General features: G+C 41.0%; 1 protein-coding gene across 7 annotated transcripts in view; it reads left to right on the top strand.

The window, feature by feature from the left end:
- PATJ (PATJ crumbs cell polarity complex component) overlaps nt 1–20,140 on the top strand; it is a 161,153-nt gene that overhangs the window by 81,600 nt on the left and 59,413 nt on the right. For all 7 annotated transcript variants that reach the window (XM_033151940.1, XM_033151941.1, XM_033151938.1 and 4 more), the window contains 2 exons: nt 7,718–7,914; nt 14,542–14,633. In XM_033151940.1, coding sequence (XP_033007831.1) covers nt 7,718–7,914; nt 14,542–14,633 — 289 coding nt within the window. The remainder of the gene's footprint in view (nt 1–7,717; nt 7,915–14,541; nt 14,634–20,140) is intronic.

Genomic DNA, 20,140 nt, shown 5'->3' with positions numbered 1-20,140 from the left:
GGAATGAAATACACCTGGAACTGGACAAAATTCTTTCAATTCAAATTCCTAAAACACCAGGGGCTTACTTATTAGGGATTACATCACCAGACATACCCAATAAAATGAAGAACTTCTTTCTGTACTCCGCTGCAGCAGCGGGAATCTTGGTGGCATCCTTCTGGAAAAGTGACAAAGTACCCAGTAAAAAAGAATGGGTTCATAAAATGGTAGAATACATGGAGCTAGCCTACCTTTCAGAGAAAATAAAGGAAAACCCAAGAAGTCAATTCATTGAAGAGTGGAACAGTTTTCTAAGCTACTTAAAAAAGAGGTGTAACATTAGCACGGAATCTGTGTTATATTAACTTTTGTAAAATCTGGATGATAAAGATAAGGTATAGATGAAAAGAATATATGAACTACAATCAATATTACAAAAAGAGGTGTCAGTGTCATGTCACATTTTAGAACTTAGTTAAAATTATACTGAGCTAAAGAAGAGTTGGAATAGGGAAGTCATATATATATATATATATATATATATATATAATGTCTTACAGAAAGAATAGATAAAATGAATTAGGCATTAATTGAATATGTATCTCTCTTAATAAATTTTCATTCTCTGTTACTTTTGCAACTGTAAAAATATAAAAATCAGACACAAATATGAACCTTATAAGAATTAAAAGAATGAAGCATAGTTTAGTTTTTGAAAATTGTTAGTTTTGAAAAAAATGTTAGTATGAATAATGGTTAATATGTTTGTTTGTTTAATTTTTTTATATTGTATGTGTGTATGATTTGTATGTTTGTCTGATTATCCTTTGATGTTTTTGAAAAATTAATAAAAAATACTTTTAAAAAAACATAGGGCAGAACATTTCATAAATTAATACACCTTACCTTACGTTACCTTACCATGTGGTGGGCCGGACTATATTTTTTTTTGGGGGGGGGGGGTTTGAATGAATTCCTATGCTCCACAAATAACCCAGAGATGCATTTTAAATAAAAGGACACATTCTACTCATGTAAAAACACGTTGATTTCCGGACTGTCCGCGGGCCAGATTAAGAAAGTGATTGGGCCACATCCGGCACACGGGCCTTAGGTTGCCTACACCTGGTGTAGCATAATCCAAAAGTAGAAAGGGAGACATTCTTGGTGATTGTTCCCTTTTCAGGAACTTGGATAGAGTAAGAAAAGGTAGGAAACTCTTGGAGCTGCCTGGCTTTTAGGCATACAGTGGTACCTCGCAAGACGAATGCCTCGCTAGACAAAAAACTCGCTGGACGAAAGGCATTTGCTAACTAAAGGGTGACTCGCAAGACGAATTTTCCTATGGGCGCGACTCGCAAGACGAAAAATTTACGCGTTTTTTTCCCGTCAAACCGCGCTTCCCCTGTCTGTGCTTCGCAAGACGAAATTTTGCAAAGGGGGGAAAGCAAAGAGGAAAAGCCCCGTTTTTATGGGGTTCAACTCACATTTCTGCAGCTTCTAAAGGAAAGGGAGCCTTTCCTACAGTTTCCAGACAGATAATCTAATCAGCCAGTCACATGTCACTGGGGAAACAAACAACCTCCCTCTGCAGCACATTCAACAAAGGAGGGCGGGGCTGAAAGGGAGCCAGGGACTCTTATCTCTCTCCCGATCTCTTGCTGCTCAGCTGCTCAGCGATGTCCTTTCAACACCCCCTTTTTTCTTTGTAAAATAAAAAGCATGATCCTCTTTTGGCCCCTGGGCAATTCAGCTCCAGGGACCACCATTCGCTCCATAAGACGCACAGATATTTCCCCTTACTTTTTAGGAGGAAAAAAGTGTGTCTTATGGAGCGAAAAATACGGTACCTACCAATAAAACTGTGAATCAATGCATGAAAGGAGGAGGACACCTTTTGCTCATTTTTATCTTTTGAGAATGTTTGCTGTTCCCAAATGTGATGCTTTAGAAAGTGATGCTTCAGTGTCTGACAAAATACTTCTATTGCACGATTTGTCAGTTGACGTTCATGTAAGCTATACCATTGACTAGATATTAAATGGCTCTATTAGCTCTAAGCAAAACAAAACAAATCACTCAATATCCTTTCTGCAATGTAATAACAACAGAATTGCAATTGCCTTGTGTAAAGTATCTGGTAATGAAAACAGATAATGGAATTCTTTGCAAAAACAGGTACTAATTGGCTTTCCATTGCTTAAGCAGAATTCTTTTTAAAAAAATAAAAAATATACAACCGAAAGAGGAAAAGGAAGCTAAAATGAGAACGATGGGATTGGAAAGTTGTGTGCAATGCATTTGTTTAGGCAGTAAATATTTGTACAGAATGATTGCCTGATAATGTGATCCATGTTAAGATCTAAAACCAGCAAGCAACCCTAGTGTTAGACCAGGGGTCAGCAAACTTACCATGCCTCGGGCCGATGTCTCCAGCACCAATCATGCATGCCTATATGCGTGCACACACGCTATTTCCAGCACACTTCCAGGTCAGAGGAGCACCAGAAATAGCTTGTGCGCATGTGCACGGGCCTCCTCCGACCCAGATGTGCACCAGAAATAATGTTTGTGCATGCAGACAAGCTATTTCCGGTGCTCCTCCGACCCGGAAGTGGGCAGCCGCGCAGTGCAGCACCGGTAAGAGTGGGAGGCGGGGGTTGCCGCAGGCCGGATAAACAAGTCCTTAGGGCCTTATCCGGCCCGCGTGCCTTAGTTTTGAGATCCCTGTGTTAGACAAAGCAATCAGGAAAATCCAGACAATCTTTTTATGTTGATTGCATAACTAACATCATGCATGGCATAGCCAGGATTTTTGTTGGGGGGGGGGATCCTCAGTTAATTATTTATTTTTATTGATTTTGGGGCAGGGCAGCTGCCCCTCCCTGGCTACACTCAAGACAGCCCCAGGATTTGCTTGCACTCTGACATGTAATTTAGAGGACAGAGTTGTCCTTCAAGAGGTATCTAATCATTGGTAAGAGGAGGAGCTTACTGTAGTCCAGACCTCCCATTACACTAAATTAGTAGCATTTATCTCCAGCTGGAAGAAACATTACTTTTAAAAGGGAAGCAGCTTGTCAGCTTGCATAATGCAATCTTCATACTGGGCCTGCATATATCAAGGGTTAAAGAGCATGCTAAGTTTATAGTTGAGTGCTCACTAGAAGGACAGATCCTGAAGTTGAGGCTCCAGTACTTTGGCCACCTCATGAGAAGAGAAGACTCCGTGGAAAAGACCCTGGTGTTGGGAAAGATGGAGGGCACAAGGAGAAGGGGACGACAGAGATGGTTGGACAGTGTTCTCGAAGCTACTAACATGAGTTTGGCCAAACTGCGGGAGGCAGTGAAGGATAGGTGTGCCTGGCGTGCTCTGGTCCATGGGTTCACGAAGAGTTGGACACGACTGAACGACTGAACAACAACAACAAGTTTATAGTTCCCTCCTTTATCCTGCTAATCCACTCTTGCTCTGTGTATCATCTAGCCTGATAAAGAGTTTTTCAACTCTAAAGTCCACTCACTATTTTGCATCATTTTTGTTGGTCCTACTAAAGTTATTGTCCAGGGTGCAGGTTTTGGAGGGTTCTTTCCTTATGGACCAATGTAGCTTTGTTTTTGTAATTAGTATAGTCCTTCACACAAGTGTTTAATCTATTTTTTCTTTGGGGGGAAAAAGAAAGAAATTTTATTTGTGTGCAGATTTCTACACATTGCATACTCCTGCGATATACACATGTTGATATGTGCTGACTGAGTGAGTGAGGAAATGGCCAGAAAGTGGTTTCAGTTTTCCTGCAGATTGCTCGAATCCTATCTCAGTGAGCAAGAGTGTCGACCTGCAGCTTTCCCTTGGTTTACACTTCCTCATTCCGTATGCATTGCCTTTCTTGCCACTGCAGATTAGAATGCCAATACCTGCATTCTACGCCACTTCTTTCCTATGCTATTGTGTGAATATCAGGCTCTGTCCTCTGTGCTTGCTGCCTCTCTGACTATGAAATAGAGCAGGATGGCTAAAAGAAACTTGAGGATTGCATAGGAAGCAGGGAGTACAGGGAGGAGCAGGCAGGGGACTATCTTTTTTTCTCTTTTATTTATGCCATCCAACTTTTTTTTTTCTGATACTGGGCAAATAGAAAAATTAAGCTAACCGTGCCCTGCTTCTTTCAGGTGTGTAAATGTAATAGCAGCATCCGTCTATTTTTTTTCTTTTAATTTTTCCGAAGCTTATCTTAGATGGAACATTAGGCTTGTGTTGAATCATTTGTACATATTTTGCCTGTTCAATAGAGTATTGAATACAGACTCCACACCAGAGTTCGTAAGCAAACTAGCTTATTAACATTGTTATATACAACTCCATAGCCGAGCTCTTAATACAGGCTTTCAGTGGTGTTTGTTGAATTCAGGCACATAGAATTAAATGTGCATTGCTCACTGATGTACAGCCAAATAACCCACCCACCCCACAAACACATACTATTATTTATTAAATTAAATGTCACAGAAGGTCCCCTAATATAACTTTGTATGTAACACATTTTAATCAAGGCAGTTAGATCAATTGTGTCATGCTGTGTGGTGAGTTATTAGCCAGAGAAATAGCAAGTGGTACACATAAATGCATTTTGAATCCATCTTCAAGTTACATTTTTTTAAAAATAAAAAAGGAAGGAAGGAAAATCCTACTCCTGCAGTCTTGGCTATCCCTCCAACATGTTTCAATGGAAGCAGTAATTCCATTGAGGTAAGATGCAGCTGAGGACTTTCCAAAGTTCAGGAGAAAATACATGTTATTTTTAGCACAGCAGCCCTGATCCAGCAATGTAGCCCATTATCTCTTAACAGCATGAACCTTGCAATTCCTTAAGATCTTTTGTGAGAACTATTTCCAAGTGCTTTCCCAAAAGAGTCAGATGATGAGCAAAGATGCTGGTATCTTGATAGTGGCACCTCAGTTTTGGAAAGCTCCAACCCCGCCCCTGCCCCCCCCCCGGGTGTATTTGATTTTATTATTTTTTTAACTTTTAGGTACTGTCTAAAAATGCTGCTGTTTCCCAAGCTTTTTATTAGAGAATTCCATTGCTGTATCAACTGTTAATATACCCACTGTTACTGCTTTTATGCTTCTTTTTATTTTATTTTAATTTTAATGGCTGCTGCTGTTAATTATTGTGTTGTTGGCAGCCTTGTCAACATTTTGTAAGTTGAAAGGTGGGATATTATTTAAATAAAACAATATCTGATCGGCACTTAATATTTCAGGGGAAGAGTCACCTGCCTTGCCATGCTGCTGTTTTTAGCCTTGTTCTTTGAGGAGATGTGGCTGGATAGACCCTTCTGCATGGAAGTTGTATGCCAGGAATTTTAAACATTTCCAAAAAAACAAAAAACAACCCCACAAAGTTTTCCAAAACAGCAGAACAGCTTTGGGGAGAAGAGGTTGAAAAAAGCAAGAATGAGCAGTTGAATAGAAAACAAACAAGAGCCATCAAACAGATAGATGTGGTATGTTTGCCATGATGTTTCAGAGTTAAGTTAGCACATCAATAAAGCCCATGGGCACCAATGACATTTACGCACACACACACACACACACACACACAAACTAACAAACAAACAAACAGCCAAACAAACAGCCAAATGGCAGAGGTGTGTAGGGAAGTGGTAAGACATTGCCAGCAATACCAAAAGTTCACCCCAGTGCATTTTCATGGTCTTCACTAGACTCTAGTGCACAACTGTATTCTACATACATTATGTAGATTATGAGAACAATAGATACACTAGGTAGAGGAATACCTGAATCCCCCACCCCTAAATGACAAAGTACAGTGGTACCTCGGGTTACAGATGCTTCGGGTTACAGACGCTTCAGGTTACAGACTCCGCTAACCTAGAAATAGTACCTCAGGTTAAGAACTTTGCTTCAGGATGGGAACAGAAATTGCGCAATTGGAAGGCATTCAACTGATCCTTGTGTCTCGATCCAGATTCACCCTGATAGATCTTCCACACACTTTGCAGTACAGATGACTGCAGTCATTTGGTTTCTTCTTTCCCATTTCTTTCCAGAGGCCCATCATCTGGTATCGTTCACTGTGACAGTGTACTATTTATCTTAATTTTCTTCCATTCAGTAGACTAAACAGTGAGGAGCAAGAAATGCCTTTCTCATTAGGGAGCGAGCTGTCACATGCTTCCAGGGGTTTCACACCCGCATATGTCCATTTGGTCATTAGAATAAGCTTACTTTTTCTAAGTTTTGTATCCTATATGATTGACCTAATCAGCCATTTAAGAAAAATGTAGCAAACTCTCAAAATTGATATCCAGCTTATTAGCTGTTCTGAGCTGATACAGCTAAGTACAGGTTGCAAACCTAAATAGAGGTGGAATCTACACACATATAAAAACCGTTCTGAAAATGCTTTTTTAAATGTATTTTTTTTACAAAATACATTGAATTTTCCATAAGGCTTACCATCATCATCTAGTGTCATATTTTATATTGCACTTAAAACGTTTTATTTGCAGCTGTATAGCTGAGTCCTAAGTCCCGTTTCAAATCTTGCCACTGTCACTGGATGATCTTAGGCATGCCACTATATGTTCAGGATTATTCTTCCCCCAACACACACTTACGAGCACTTACAGAATACAGCAATTGCAATAATTATATTTATATTTATAAAAACCTTTATCCCAACTTTTGGTTCTTAAAAGACCCTTGAGGGGAGCGATTAAGCAAACAAAACAAACCACAACATATAATCTTAAAAGTCATTAAAACATAATCAACCAGTGTGTGTGTGTGACAGAGAGAAGCATCTGAATACCTAAACTAAACCACTGCATGAAAGCATTTGTTTATGTATGCATTTATTTACATAGTTGGCTTGCAATTGCTGCAGGCCTGCCAAATCAGAAGAGCCACAGTGTATCCTGACACAAACGCACACTCTCACACCTCCTTCCAATTTAAACACACACACACAAATATGGGAATATAGAAATACTGTATTAGCTGCTCCATACCATGTTATTTCATTGTAGGCAAGTTGTTCTTGTTTTTTAAGGACAGATTTAGCTTTCTCTAGGCACGAATGGATGCAAAATAGATGGTGTAATAATTTCAGGTTGTAAATGCAGAATTAGTTTTCAACTATTGAAACATTGTCCTGTGGTTTGATAGCAATGTCCGTCCTTTAATTTGATAGTTACTCCTCTGTCAAGCTGTTCTTTGGTCTGCTGTTGCTATAGAAACATTTACTGTTCACAGTTAACATTGTACAGTACTGCTAACCTAGTCTTTCAGTGGAACAGTTGTACCTCTGACAGCGATGAAGGCTTAATGTACAGTTCTATATTTATGATCTCATTTCTTTCCTTTGAATGGATTAATTGCTTTCACCTTGTGCTGTTATTGGATGCCACTTCAAACAGTAGTTCAGACTGGGGTTCTTCTTCTTTTCTTTTTTTTATAAAGAAACTAGGACTTAAAATGTTGTGGAACAAAGCACTCCTGTGGTATAAAATACAAGGCACATTGGGGTCAGCATGGGCTGATGGAGTGTATGCAGAATTCATCCATAATATGCTACCTTTTTAGTATTGCGTGACTAAATTGCAAAACTAGAAGCTCAGGAAACAAATGGAACAAACCAATGAGTTGCACTGAAAATACTTTCCTAAGTATATATGTTGTGTGTTTGTCTCTCTTCTTTGATAGAAAAAATCAGGCAAAGATATGCAGATCTGCCTGGGGAATTGCACATTATTGAACTTGAAAAGGACAAGAATGGACTTGGACTCAGCCTGGCTGGCAATAAGGACAGGTCTCGCATGAGCATCTTTGTCGTGGGCATCAGTACAGATGGCCCTGCAGGGAAAGATGGAAGATTGCACACTGGAGATGAACTTTTAGAGGTAAACTTTCATTAAAAAATAAAAAAGTTAAAGAGTAATCAAAGGAACCCACTGCTGAATGCAAACTAATAACGCAACAGAGCTGCCATCCCCACTTCAAAGGAGTGATTCAGGTCCTATGACTCACCCCAGTTTATTAAAATAGGTCTCTCAAGAGACTGAATCCTATGAAACATTTTCACATATGTGGAGCCACTTATAATAATTCTGCTGGAAGAGAATCTTTTATTTGGAGTGGCTACCATACATACAACTTGACTTCAACTGGTCCAGTGATTTGAAGGTTTAGTAAGTAAGCTAAAGTGTGGTATATTTAGATGGGGGCTACTGTTGGTCAAAGAGGAAAGGATTGCCATAACATTTCATTGATTGTATATCCAGTGGCCAGAGAGAGGTGCACCCATTCTATGCAGCCCCCTAGTTATATAGGATTCCAAAGGAAAAGTCAAATTAATTGCCAGAGTTTAAAAGAGCTGTTGGTTGTGAGTGTGAGCTGACAAATTCATGCCTAAGGGCATAGGAATGTGCCTTATACCAAGCGAGACTATTTGTTCACCTACACCTGTATTGTCTACTCCACATGTTTTTGTCCAGTAGGCTTGAATCCACCTAATATCATACGACAGGTGCCCTCAGTGGATTTGACCCGCTGGACAAAGGTTCCTCAACCTTCTGATTCTGACTTTTACTAGCTCTCCTGGGTCTCCAGCAGGTTTTTCCCAGCCTTGTTGCTTGAGCCTCTTAACAGGTAATGCCAAAGATTTCACTTAGGACCTTCTGCATACAAAGCCTGCTTGCTTCCACTGAGCTAGGTCTCTCCCACCTTAGGCACAAACTCATTAGGTGGACTTAGACAAACCATTCTTCTCTCATCTTCAGTCCCCATCTGCCCAGTGGAAAGAAGCCTAATACTAACCTACCTTACTAGGCCATTGTAAACATTACTGGGGTGATATATGTGAGGCAGTGTGAACACTTGCATGTACTCCATGAATAGGAAGTAATTAGTAGTAATAGTTGAAGAAGATGATAATACAAGAACATTGTATCTCACAGTAATAATTTGTATTTTTAATGCAGTATTTCCTACTTGGCGACTTCACAGCTTTGGCAAAATAAAAAAGGATGCCTGAGGAAATAGGAAAACAATCTAAACATTTGTCAGTGCCTAGGGATCCTCTAATTACATGCTTCTGACATAATGTGTAGATTTGTTTTGATGTGAAATATTGTTGCCTTTCTCTCTGCTGGAATGAAAAACTATTAAAAGTCTGTTTCACTCATGAAAATGTGACAGGCAAATTTGGCATCTCCTTCAATTCCTGTGATGTTTCATATTTCAACAAGATGAGATTCTCTCACTATAAGGTTTAAAACTCTGGACAGATATAACATTGTCTTCATACCCAGAACAGAGGAGATGACTGACCATTACTCATATGCACTTTTAAAATTAACTAAATACAGTCAAATATTAAAATTGCTTATCCCCCAAATGGTTGTTTTTTTTTTGTTTTTTTTGCTAGTGGGGGCAAAAAAAGAATAGGTAAGGAGAAGACAGTTTGTAGCAGGGATTAATATGAGAATCAGTTCAGGACCTATTTTACATAGGCATACAAATTTATCCCATCTGGGATATATAGAAGTGGAGGCTTAAATATCTTCTCCTGACCATATTCCCCTGAAACTGAGGGTCAAGAGCTTCCACGTGAGAATCATTGTCTGTGGTAGGTACCAATTCCTCTCAGCTTATAAATGAGTAAGTGTTTCATCTAGATCAGCAGTGAGCAAACTGTGGTCCTCTAGAGATTGTTGGACTCCATCTACCCCAGGCAGCATGGTTAATTGTTAGGGATGATGGGAGTTGCAGGTTCTCTATCCCTGATTTAGTCAAAGGGTTGCATGCTGTAAAGAAGATTCATTTATTATTATGAATTAGTATTCTTGGCTTACTTGATGAACCCAAACACCCAGGTCCATGTTGCTTAGATCTATTTTCACGCAACAAGCCAGAAACTGATGGCAGCACTGAATGAAGCCTACTAGACAAGAATAAGAATCTACACTGGCATCAATTATCTCACACTACCTTAGGCTTTTCAAACCAATCAGTCATAAGAGAATAGGAATTCTGATTGATGAACCCAAAGGCACATCTATTCAGATACTCATCAGGATGCTCATCAGCAGGAGATTGTATAGTTTTGAATTCCATCTGAACAATTCGGGAGCTTATCCCTGCAATGCAGAGGAAAACCTAGTTGTTTGTTCATTTTTTAGAACCTGAACAATTTTAGAATGATATCTCCTCTGCTGAAAGTGAGCAATAACAGAAAGATCTATCATATTGATCAAACGCCTCATTGAGATTGATTACTAAACATGGGGTGCTGCTGGCCCTAAATTCTTGGAAATCCAGCATTTGTAATCCATTTTCAACACCAAACTTCCTGAGATTTCAGCTGTTGTGCATTTCAGTATCAGCAGGATTTTAATAGATAAGTTATCACCATGGTATAGGAACATACTGAGTACAAATCATTTGGAGAAGGACTTCTTATGACAAAGAGGATGAATATGTTCTGTTTGTAAGGAAGGGTAATAAAAAAATGGAGAAATTATTTTGACCAACCTTCCATTTTTAAAAAAAATAAATAAAGCATAAATCCAGTTAATTATATTTGGCTTATCTGTTGAGCTTGAATCATATTAATTTTTGCTGGCAGAACTGCTTGTTGTCTTTCAGCTGGAATGACCACACTAATGAAATGTGATCAACTTGAAACATAGGTGTGCTGCATACTCTTGGAAAATAAAGACAAAGAAAACAATGGGGGAGGGGAATCTGTGGCCCTCTAGATGTTGTCCGGACCCCCAGTTCCCATGAGCCGCAGGGAAGGGAAGGGAAGGGACCATAACTCAGTGGTAGAGCATCTCCTTTGCATTCAGAAGGCCCCAGGTTTAATTCATGGTATAATCAGGTAAGGGTATCTGGTATTCTACCTGATACACTGGAGAGCCACTAGCAGGTAGGCAATATTGAGACAGGATGGACCAATGGTCCAGTTCAGCTTAAGGCAGCTTCCTATGTTCCTGTCAGAAGTCAATAAGTCACCTTGAGTTCTCAGCCTAAATGGAGTGGGTTTTGGGGGGGGGGGTTTAAAGGAAGAAAAACACCATTTCCCTCTGGAAACAATTCTCTAGCCCAATCCCCTTCCACATCCTGACATGTAGCTGTAATTTCCTCTTCCTTAAATTTCACTCGTTAGTTTTCATTACCTTCTGTACCCCGCCCACCTTCTGCAAAATATTTATGATGTCACCTTCCCACCGCTAAGAAATTGCTGCCTGTTAAGGCTTTCCTTGTGTTAAATGTTATTTTAGGCTTTGTTAATAGTTTAGCCACTCTAGTTCCCTAGCTGGTAGTTCCATTTATTTATCTTACTCTCCCTTGAGCTTTGCTCTTCCTCCTTGACCTCCCTCCCGTTTATCTGTGTTTCTCGTAATGAGCCTAAAGCAGCAGATTTTGTCATTACAGTAAGTCATTGTTCTTTCCTATCCTTACCCTGAAGCCTGTAAGGAAAGCTATGCAATTGGAGGTTTTTATTAGTTTGTGGGAAGGGGAGAGAAGCCACAGGTTGGGTTTGTGTTTATGATTTATAAAGTTACTAGTAAAAATCAGTAGATTTGCTTATTATTACTATGCTTATATCCCATCTATCCTCCAAGGAGCTATAGTGATAAAACTACTACTACTACTACTACTACTACTACTACTACTACTACTACAACTTATTATTTATACCCCACCCATCTGGCTGGGTTTCCCCAGCCACTCTGGGCTGCTTCCAACAAAATATTAAAATACAATAGTCCATCAAACATTAAAAGCTTCTCTAAACAGGGCTGCCTACATTTTTCTTCTGTGTTATCCTCACAAAAGCCCAGTGAGGTAGCTAAGGCTGAGAGACAGTGACTAGCCCAGTAATAACTCGGTAAACTTCATGGCTGAGTGGGGATGTGAACCGAGGTCTTTCAGGTCCCAGTCCCAGCAGTCTAGCCCACACTGGTTGCATGTGGTGCCAACTTATTACTGTCCAGTAGTGCCAGCTCAGGGTGGCTGTTAGAGCTTGAATAGACTGAGCACTTGTGTGATCTAGCAGGTAGGTGTTACCTTGCTGTTTGTGGGATATTCATGGCATGGGTAGATGGTAGAGGGTTTCTATCTTAATTTGGAAAGTGGACTGTAGTACACAGCTGGGAGCTTAGCAATTTGTGACTATGCATTCCAACAATTAGAGAAAAACATTTAAGTTGCTTAAATACACAGGTTTTGTAAGGGAAATCTCAGTCTTGCTTCATGTGGAGGGCTGCCTTCTTCACATGGAGACAGACTTCTGTGACAGTAGGCAGATGGAGGTTAGCACTGCCTGTTTTCGCCCTTCATGCGTTTTTGCCCAATATCTTACTAAAATGCAGTTGTGCTTTAAAAAGACTCCTGTAGAATACTGATCTGTACTTCTGAAAGGGAAAAAAGAGTAATGTAAAGTAAAAGTCAGATATGGTTTGACACTGTAATAGGTTCACAGGAAATGGGATTTATTTTGCCTCAATTCTACAGTGTGTGCAGTTTCTATCTCTCTTTCATTCTGGAGCTCTGTTTGAAGTGGTACACAATGCAAACTATGTTAATGCAACTAAACTTAACTCCCAAGGTTGTTGTGGCATAATTATTCCAATTGATAACCAGCCTAGCCCACCTGGGTAGCTAATGCCAGACTAAAAATGCAGAATGAGAATATAAAATACATAATAAAATGAAAACAAACCAATAAGTCTCCTCCCATAAACACATTTAACATTTAGAATGTTTTCAGTCAAAGGCCTGGCACCTAAAGATATATAATTAAGGCACCAGGTGAGCCTCCCTGGGGAGAGCATTCCACAAATGAGCTGCTGCAGAAAAGGCCCGTGTTGCCACGCTTGGACCTCTCATGGAGGAGGCATGATCGCAGGATCCAGGTCAATTCATATGGGTAGGGCTGGTCCTTGAGGTATTTTGGTTCTGAACCATTTAAGGCTTTATAGGTGAAAACCAGCACTTCGTTGGGTTCAGAAACTAATTGTCAGCCAGTGCTTCTTTCTTCTTCTTTGGTGGTCACTCATAGTGGAGTAAGATTGTCTTCTATGAACACTGTCTTAAAAGTGTGTCCGTAGGTGATTGTGGAGGCCAATTCTGGATCCACACATCCTTCCACAGTGGGGACATAGGTTTCTGGGTGGGAGTTGTCATGGTGAGGGTTTGCCAAACATGCCTTCCTCTTAGCTCATTTCTCCCTTTTGTCCTGAGTTGGAGCATCTTCAACATCCATGACACCTTTGGTAAAGGCTGTTCTCCAATTGGAGCGCTCACAGGCCAGTGTTTCCCAGTTGTCAGTGTTTATACTACATTTTTAAAGATTTGCCTTGAGAGAGTCTTTAAACCTGTTTTGTTTGCCACCAGCATTACGCTTTCCATTTTTAAGCTCAGAATAGAGTAGTTGCTTTGGAAGACAATAATCAGGCATCTGAACAACATGACCAGTCCAATGAAGTTGATGTTGAAAAATCATTACTTTGACACTGGTGATCTTTGCTTCTTCCAGTACACTGGTATTAGTTCGCCTGTCTTCCCAAGTGATGTGTAAAATTTTTCGGACACACCGCTGATGGAATCTTTTGAGGAGTTGGAGATGGACCATGTTTCAAAAGTGAACAGTAAGGTTGGTAGTGCCAGTGCAGTCAGGCTAGGAGCAGTATAATATGCTCAAACCGCCTTGCCTTAGTGTGTAGCCTGGCCACCAAATTCTGCATCAGTTGAAGTTTCTGAACCATCTTCAGAGGTAGCCCTACATATAACATGTTGCACTAATCTAACCTAGAGATTACTAGAGCATAGACAACAGTAGTTAGGCTATTCTTGTCCAGATAGGGGACAGCTGAGCCACCAGCTGAAAGTGATGGAAGGCACTCCGTGCCACATAGGCCACCTGAACCTCAAGCCAACAGCAAAGGATACAGAAGTACCCCCAAGCTAGATACTTCAGAGGGAGTGTAACCCCATTAAGAGCAGGCAACCTCCCATCCATCTGGTCTAAGGAACAGTCCACTAACAGGGTCTCAGTCTCTGGACTGAACTTCAGTTTCTTGGAAACGACCAACCAAATAGGACCAGAACCATTGCAAAATGATGCCACCCACCTGTAATTCAGACAGCCGCTCCAGAAGGATTTTATGGTCAATGGTATCAAAAGCCACTGAGAGATTGAGGAGAATTAAGAGAGACATTTCTCCTGGCCATCTCCCAACAGAGGTCAAAGCAATTTCTGTGCCAAAACTGGGCCTAAACCCTGTTGGAAATGGACCTAGAAAATCAGCTTCCTCCAAGAGCAATCAAGCAACAAAAAACAATCTCTCCTTGCCTGTTTCCTTCACTTTCTCCTTTCTTGCTACTGAAGATAAGCTTCATAAAAGAAGGTTAGGATATTTCCTTCAGAGTTATTGATGGTGTAATAAAATTAGAAAACAATACTTAACCTTTTGTTACTGTTTAATTTGTAACTGTCTCAAATATTCTTCATAAAACAGATAAATAACCAGATCTTATATGGGAGAAGTCACCAGAATGCTTCTGCAATCATTAAGACGGCACCGCCAAAGGTCAAGCTGGTATTTATACGGTAAGAATGGCATAGTCATTAACTCTTGTGCTCATCATTAGTGGCCTGAACTTGGGGGAGCCGCAAAATGAGAAAGATTCCGTATTCAAATGAAATTGAGGGCTGCTGAAGTGTACGCCATTTGTCACACAGTTCACTTTCTTTCATTTTTTTCCATGATGTAACCTCTTGTTCTGGTGGTGCCCTCATCTGAGTCTACTGAAAACTGATATGTCAGTGCCTCAAAATTAAATTACTTTCACATTTTAGCAAGTCATGGAAGACCAGTGTGATAGATTAGAACAGAGCATAAGGTGGTTTGGTAGAAGACAATCCAAGTAAAACAGAGCACGGTGCTCTTCTTCAGTTTAACAGATCGGATAATATTAAACTAACTGGATATTGTGTCACTTCATTGAGCAATTCAGCATCCAAGTAGGAAGGGAAAACAACTAAATGAAAGCACCTTTTTCATATGTATTTCATGACTGCAAAAGCAGGAAATTCTTCTCATATAAGCCAAGCCTAATTCAGAGGTGGTGAAGCTGTGGCTCTCCATATATCACTGGACTCCCAACTCGAATCATTCCTCACCTTTGACCACACTGGCTTGGGTTAATGGGAGTAGGAGCATGGCTATATCTGGACAGCTACAACCCCTTTATCCACTGGTCTAGGCCATATGTCTGGCTTGCTGTGCGGAAGTAGAGAGATCATGGAACTGGAAACGACATGAAAATACCCTGACACCATTGGAATTACTGTATCTAAACCTAAATCAGTACACAATTTCTCCCATTTGGAACAGAAATGGGGAACCTTCAGCCTTTTGCCTAATTTCATTTTGATTGGTGGGAGCCCAGGGGACACAAGGTGGGTGGAAGAGGAGAAATGAGGTTGGGGGAGATGAAGAAGATGGAAGGAGAATGGTAAAGCCCTCTGTGGTTAGTTCAGGCCTCTGGCAAGAACCAAAGTCCCTCCCTCAGCAGCCCATTGGACTTGAAAGAAGGGGGAGGGACTCAGATGGAGAAGTCAGATGGAGAGAGAAAAGGAAGGGGGGATGACTCTGCCTACTGCAGGCATTTGGCCCCTGAATTTAGCCCTAAAGGGAATGCAGCATTCAAGAGGGGGGGAAAGGCTCCTCACCCCCAATCTGGAGACTCCTTGGATGAAATCCACGAGGACAATTTTGGGTGCATGTCATTTATTTGCCTTTGTTGCCATATTTCGATTATTACATATATCCATTCAGTTAACAGCAAGGCAGTCACTGTACTCTAGCCAGCAGGTATAGTGTGTTCAAAAGAAGGTTTCCATTTCCATGGCCTCATCTGGATAGGGAATTGTGTGCGTAAACAGGTCCTGTGCTGGCAGCTAACCTTTCAAATCAGGCAGTTGGGGCTGTATACATGGAGACCTTTCAGAAAGACCCCTCCAGTCAGCTGTTCAAGGAGAGGCACAGGGGGCTCGTTTTTTAATGGTTCCCTCCTGCTTCTCCTTCCTTGCCAAGAATCCGGCTGGTGGCATTTTAACCTTTTGAAAGAGCTCCTCACAGATGGATCTGCTACTCTCATTTATGCAAGCTCAGTTGGGTTGGTGCATTAATGTCTATGCTGCTGGGTGGTCCCAGAAGTGAAAAGAGAACACAGGAGGCCATTGCCTAGCAACTGAATGACTAGGTTCGGTTTTTAAATTTGTGTATATTACACAAGCAGAAAGGAGGAAAGACAAGGTAGCATTGGCATGATACGAAAGCAGGTGCTCCCCTTATGCTACCTGCTGACCTTAGGAGTGCACCTCTCTTTAGCTCTTCCCCTTGCCATTCCATTCCCTGGGCAGTTCTTTAAAGCAAGGAAAGTAACTCAAGCTGGCAACAAACAGGAAAGCCAGCATTTCCTCATGGGCGGCCTGTCCTGTTTCCCCACCTGAGGCAAAATGGGAAATGCCCCTCTGCCATGCCCCCTTCTGCATGCTACCACTGTCCAGGTCTCACGTGTCTCAGTGGGAGCCACTGTATGCTCCTCATAGTGTTGCCACTCACTCAGCTTCTCCACCCAGGGGTGGGGAAGATGAGCAGCAACGCTGCATGCCAGAAGTTCTGGTGTTATGTATTGAAGTTCTCACCCTAGGCCACTAGGGGTGTTGTGTATATAGTTTCACTCTGCCCACCATGACTGCAGTTCTCACTCAAGTCCACATGCAAATGAAGGATTGAGAGTGCCGTTCACGGATTGGGTAGCTAGAGAGAGTTGTTACTGTTGCATGTTACTGAGTACTATGTAAGCAGGCTGGCTCAGCCCTTCAGTTCAGTTCTGTTCCAGCCTGAGAATAAAGAGCTGCTTGGAGAATCACTGTGTCGTCTGCTATGTCCACCCACTACTTAATACCCACCACTTGATGCAGGTGCTTCACCCCACGCCATGGGATCTAGGGGTGGGGAATCTGATGCCTGGTAGCCAAATGTGGCTCTCTAGGCCTCTATCTGGCCCTCTCCTCCACACAGGCCTCCTCCCCAAACCACGCAAGGAATGTGTCCTTACTTGTCCGGATGGAGAGGTCCATGTTTATAAACCTCTGACTTTTCAGTGGCTGTATAGTCACTTGCCCTGTCTCCTTTTTTGTCACCCATCAACAGCATGCGGCCCTCAGAAAGTTGCCCCCAAGGGGATGTGGTTTTTTTGGCTGAAAAGGGTTTCCCCATCCCTGCTCTACAGGATTGGAATCCAGCTTCGTTACTAAACCCATGTTTTGCTTTTACTGCTATAAATAAGCTTTGATGGCTGTGTGTTCAGTTCAGCTTTCAGCATACTGGCTAATCAGATTTTAGACCTGTGGGTGGGACTATTGTTTTATTCAATCTTTTAAGAAGGTAGAGTGCCCAGCATATTTTTAGGTGAAGAAAAAAGTATTCGTGACATGTTGGTTTGGATGTAATGATGCCCTGGTGCAAGTGTAAGATGCTTGTGTTTGTGTGGAAATGGAGAGGGAGAAAGAAGAGCAGGAAGTCTCCATTTTCTACCAATTTTTGAAAATGTCAAACCCTGTGCAGAAACAAACACCATTCTGACTCTCAGGAGAGGTTTTCCAGGAAGACGAGGGAATGCAGTTAGACAGGAAAGTCCATTCTGCTATGTGAGAACACCACTAGCCATTCTTAGGATCCATGTTGTTATTATTTGGGCTTTGTTGATAGTGTGACTGGGGAACAAATGGCAAACTGGTTGGTTGGTTGGTTCACTGCAAGGAAGACCATTTGAGGACTTTTGTCATCACTTTGGCTGGTAGCAAAACTGCTCACATTGCTGATGGGATGCCTCATCTGTGGAGTGCAAATAGGTTGGCTGCTACAGGGTAAAGGTAGGCAGCGGACAAGTATGATGCTATTACCTGATAGATGTGGAAAGCATTTTTTGAAGCATAGTTTTGTATATGATCTGGTATGACATTTTGAAAGAGACTGGGGAAAGAATTGGACTATACATGAGAGGCACAGAAATATGGTGAATGGAGAAGGAACTGAGAGGTGAAATATTGTAGGATGTATAGAGGACTTACCGGTAAGTTCGCTAGGAACACCAGCCAGCCAAACAATTAAGCATGTCCTTTAATCTCTCCCAGACCTTACCTTTGGCTGATCTATATCACCGCAGGCATGAACTTACTAAAAGGCTTCCCCTTACTGTGCCCTTATCACATCTGTAAGGCAGGGATATTAATATTGGCTTAGCTTACAGTGTTGATGTAAACACCATTGGGACAATTTTGTGAGGAGGCTATTGCTGTATATGTAAAAACAAAAACAAAACACCTTTTTTAAAGCAAGCTTTGATGTCCTGTGGCGACCAACTACAGAATTAACATGGAAATGTGTTTCCCAGTTTTAGGATTTGAAGACTATCACTTGTTCAGATTCTCTCTTCTTAGTTGGATATTACGGAATGGTTTTCCCCTCAAGGCAAACAGATTTAGTTTGGCTGTGGCATGTGCCAGTGACTGTTAAAATCTGTTGCCTATGCAGTTAACATTACGGTTTTCTATTACATGTTCAGATTTTGCAGTACACTATTCTGAAAGCCATCATGCACCAGCTATTTCTGTAGATGCATGTCGATTTTTAATGCGTATTTCATGTTTCACGCTGGTTTGTAGCCAGAGTGGTAGCCTCACCCCCCATCTCAGAGTTGTGTTCATCTTTACTGGTGATCAAGAGTGAAAATGAAACCACCTCCACCCTTGGTTTCTTGTGTAGTATAGGTCAGGGGAAAATTGACATGTCTGGGGGAGGAGGGTTTCTTTTCTTTTTGGCATTTTTGTAAAAAAAAAAAAAAAAAAAAGGTAAACAATTTTGGAGGTTTCCTAAAAAGCTCAACAACTTTTGAGGTTTCCTGGTTTTTACTTTTTGAAATATGGCAACCCTATGAATAGTACCCACTGTTTACTACTGACCTGCTTTCCGAGAAATAGAAGCAGCGACTAAATCTATGCTCCATATACTTTATAAGTATATCAACCTTAGAGTCACTGTGTCTGGATCTTAAAGTCTCGATAAGTTTGACCGTATGTGACTATGGTTGAAGAGCAAACCTAGTAAAATGAAAAATTAGTTGTTATCCTTGGCAGTGCAAGGCAACCGGAGGAGATTAATGATCTTGCTTTCAGCCTCCTTTTACATTTCTCAGTTACTGAAATTAAATGTCGTGTACAGCAACTAACTCTCCATTACTTAATTGCATTTGAAAATGTGTCTGGGAAAAGCTGTTCAGAAGGTAGAAAAATCATATATGAAACTGGGGTTGGCGATTGCCCTGCTCTGCAAAAGATTGGATTGGTTTATTTAAATAAACAAACTAGAATGGTTAGTTTTGCATAGGAATTATGGTTCTCTCTTCACCACTTCCAATTATTTAGTCAAGAGTCTAACAGATACAGTACTTAATTTTATATATATATCAGTGCTTTTTTCTATTAAAAAATGTTTAGGGGTACTCTCATTTTGACTCAAGAAAATCACCATTTTATACTTCAAATCGGGAAAAATAAATACAGTAAATGGACAAAAGTACAAAGATTCACAAAATGTTTATGGGTATGCGTACCCCAGTGTCCCCCCTGAAAAAGCACTGTATAATATATTGTACATACACAATACAGATTAACTGGATTAAGAACAGAACAGAAAGTATCTTAAAATCAGGAGGAGTGGAATCAAACCTTTATACAGTGGATCCTCTAGTTACGTACTGCTCTGGATATGTAACTTTTGGGTTATGAACACAGCAAACCCAGAAGTGTATACCTCCGGGTTTCGCAGCGCGCACATGCGCAGAAGTGCTAAATCGTGCCGCATGTGTGCATAGAAATGGCGCCTCTGCCTACAGACTTTTCGGATTGCGGACGGACCCCCGGAACGAATTTAATTTGTATCCTGAGGGTCCACTGTATATCAAAAGGTATGGGGGGAGGGAGTTTTGTCCTACTTGCCTTAAAACTAAAGCAGTTCATAAATTGTTATGACTTAGATCTCTTAA

The sequence above is a fragment of the Lacerta agilis genome, chromosome 6 (genome assembly GCF_009819535.1).
Source record: "Lacerta agilis isolate rLacAgi1 chromosome 6, rLacAgi1.pri, whole genome shotgun sequence".
In the NCBI taxonomy this organism is placed as follows: domain Eukaryota; kingdom Metazoa; phylum Chordata; class Lepidosauria; order Squamata; family Lacertidae; genus Lacerta; species Lacerta agilis.
Note: the sequence above shows the minus strand (reverse complement) of the source record. Positions and strands in the feature narration are given on the sequence as shown.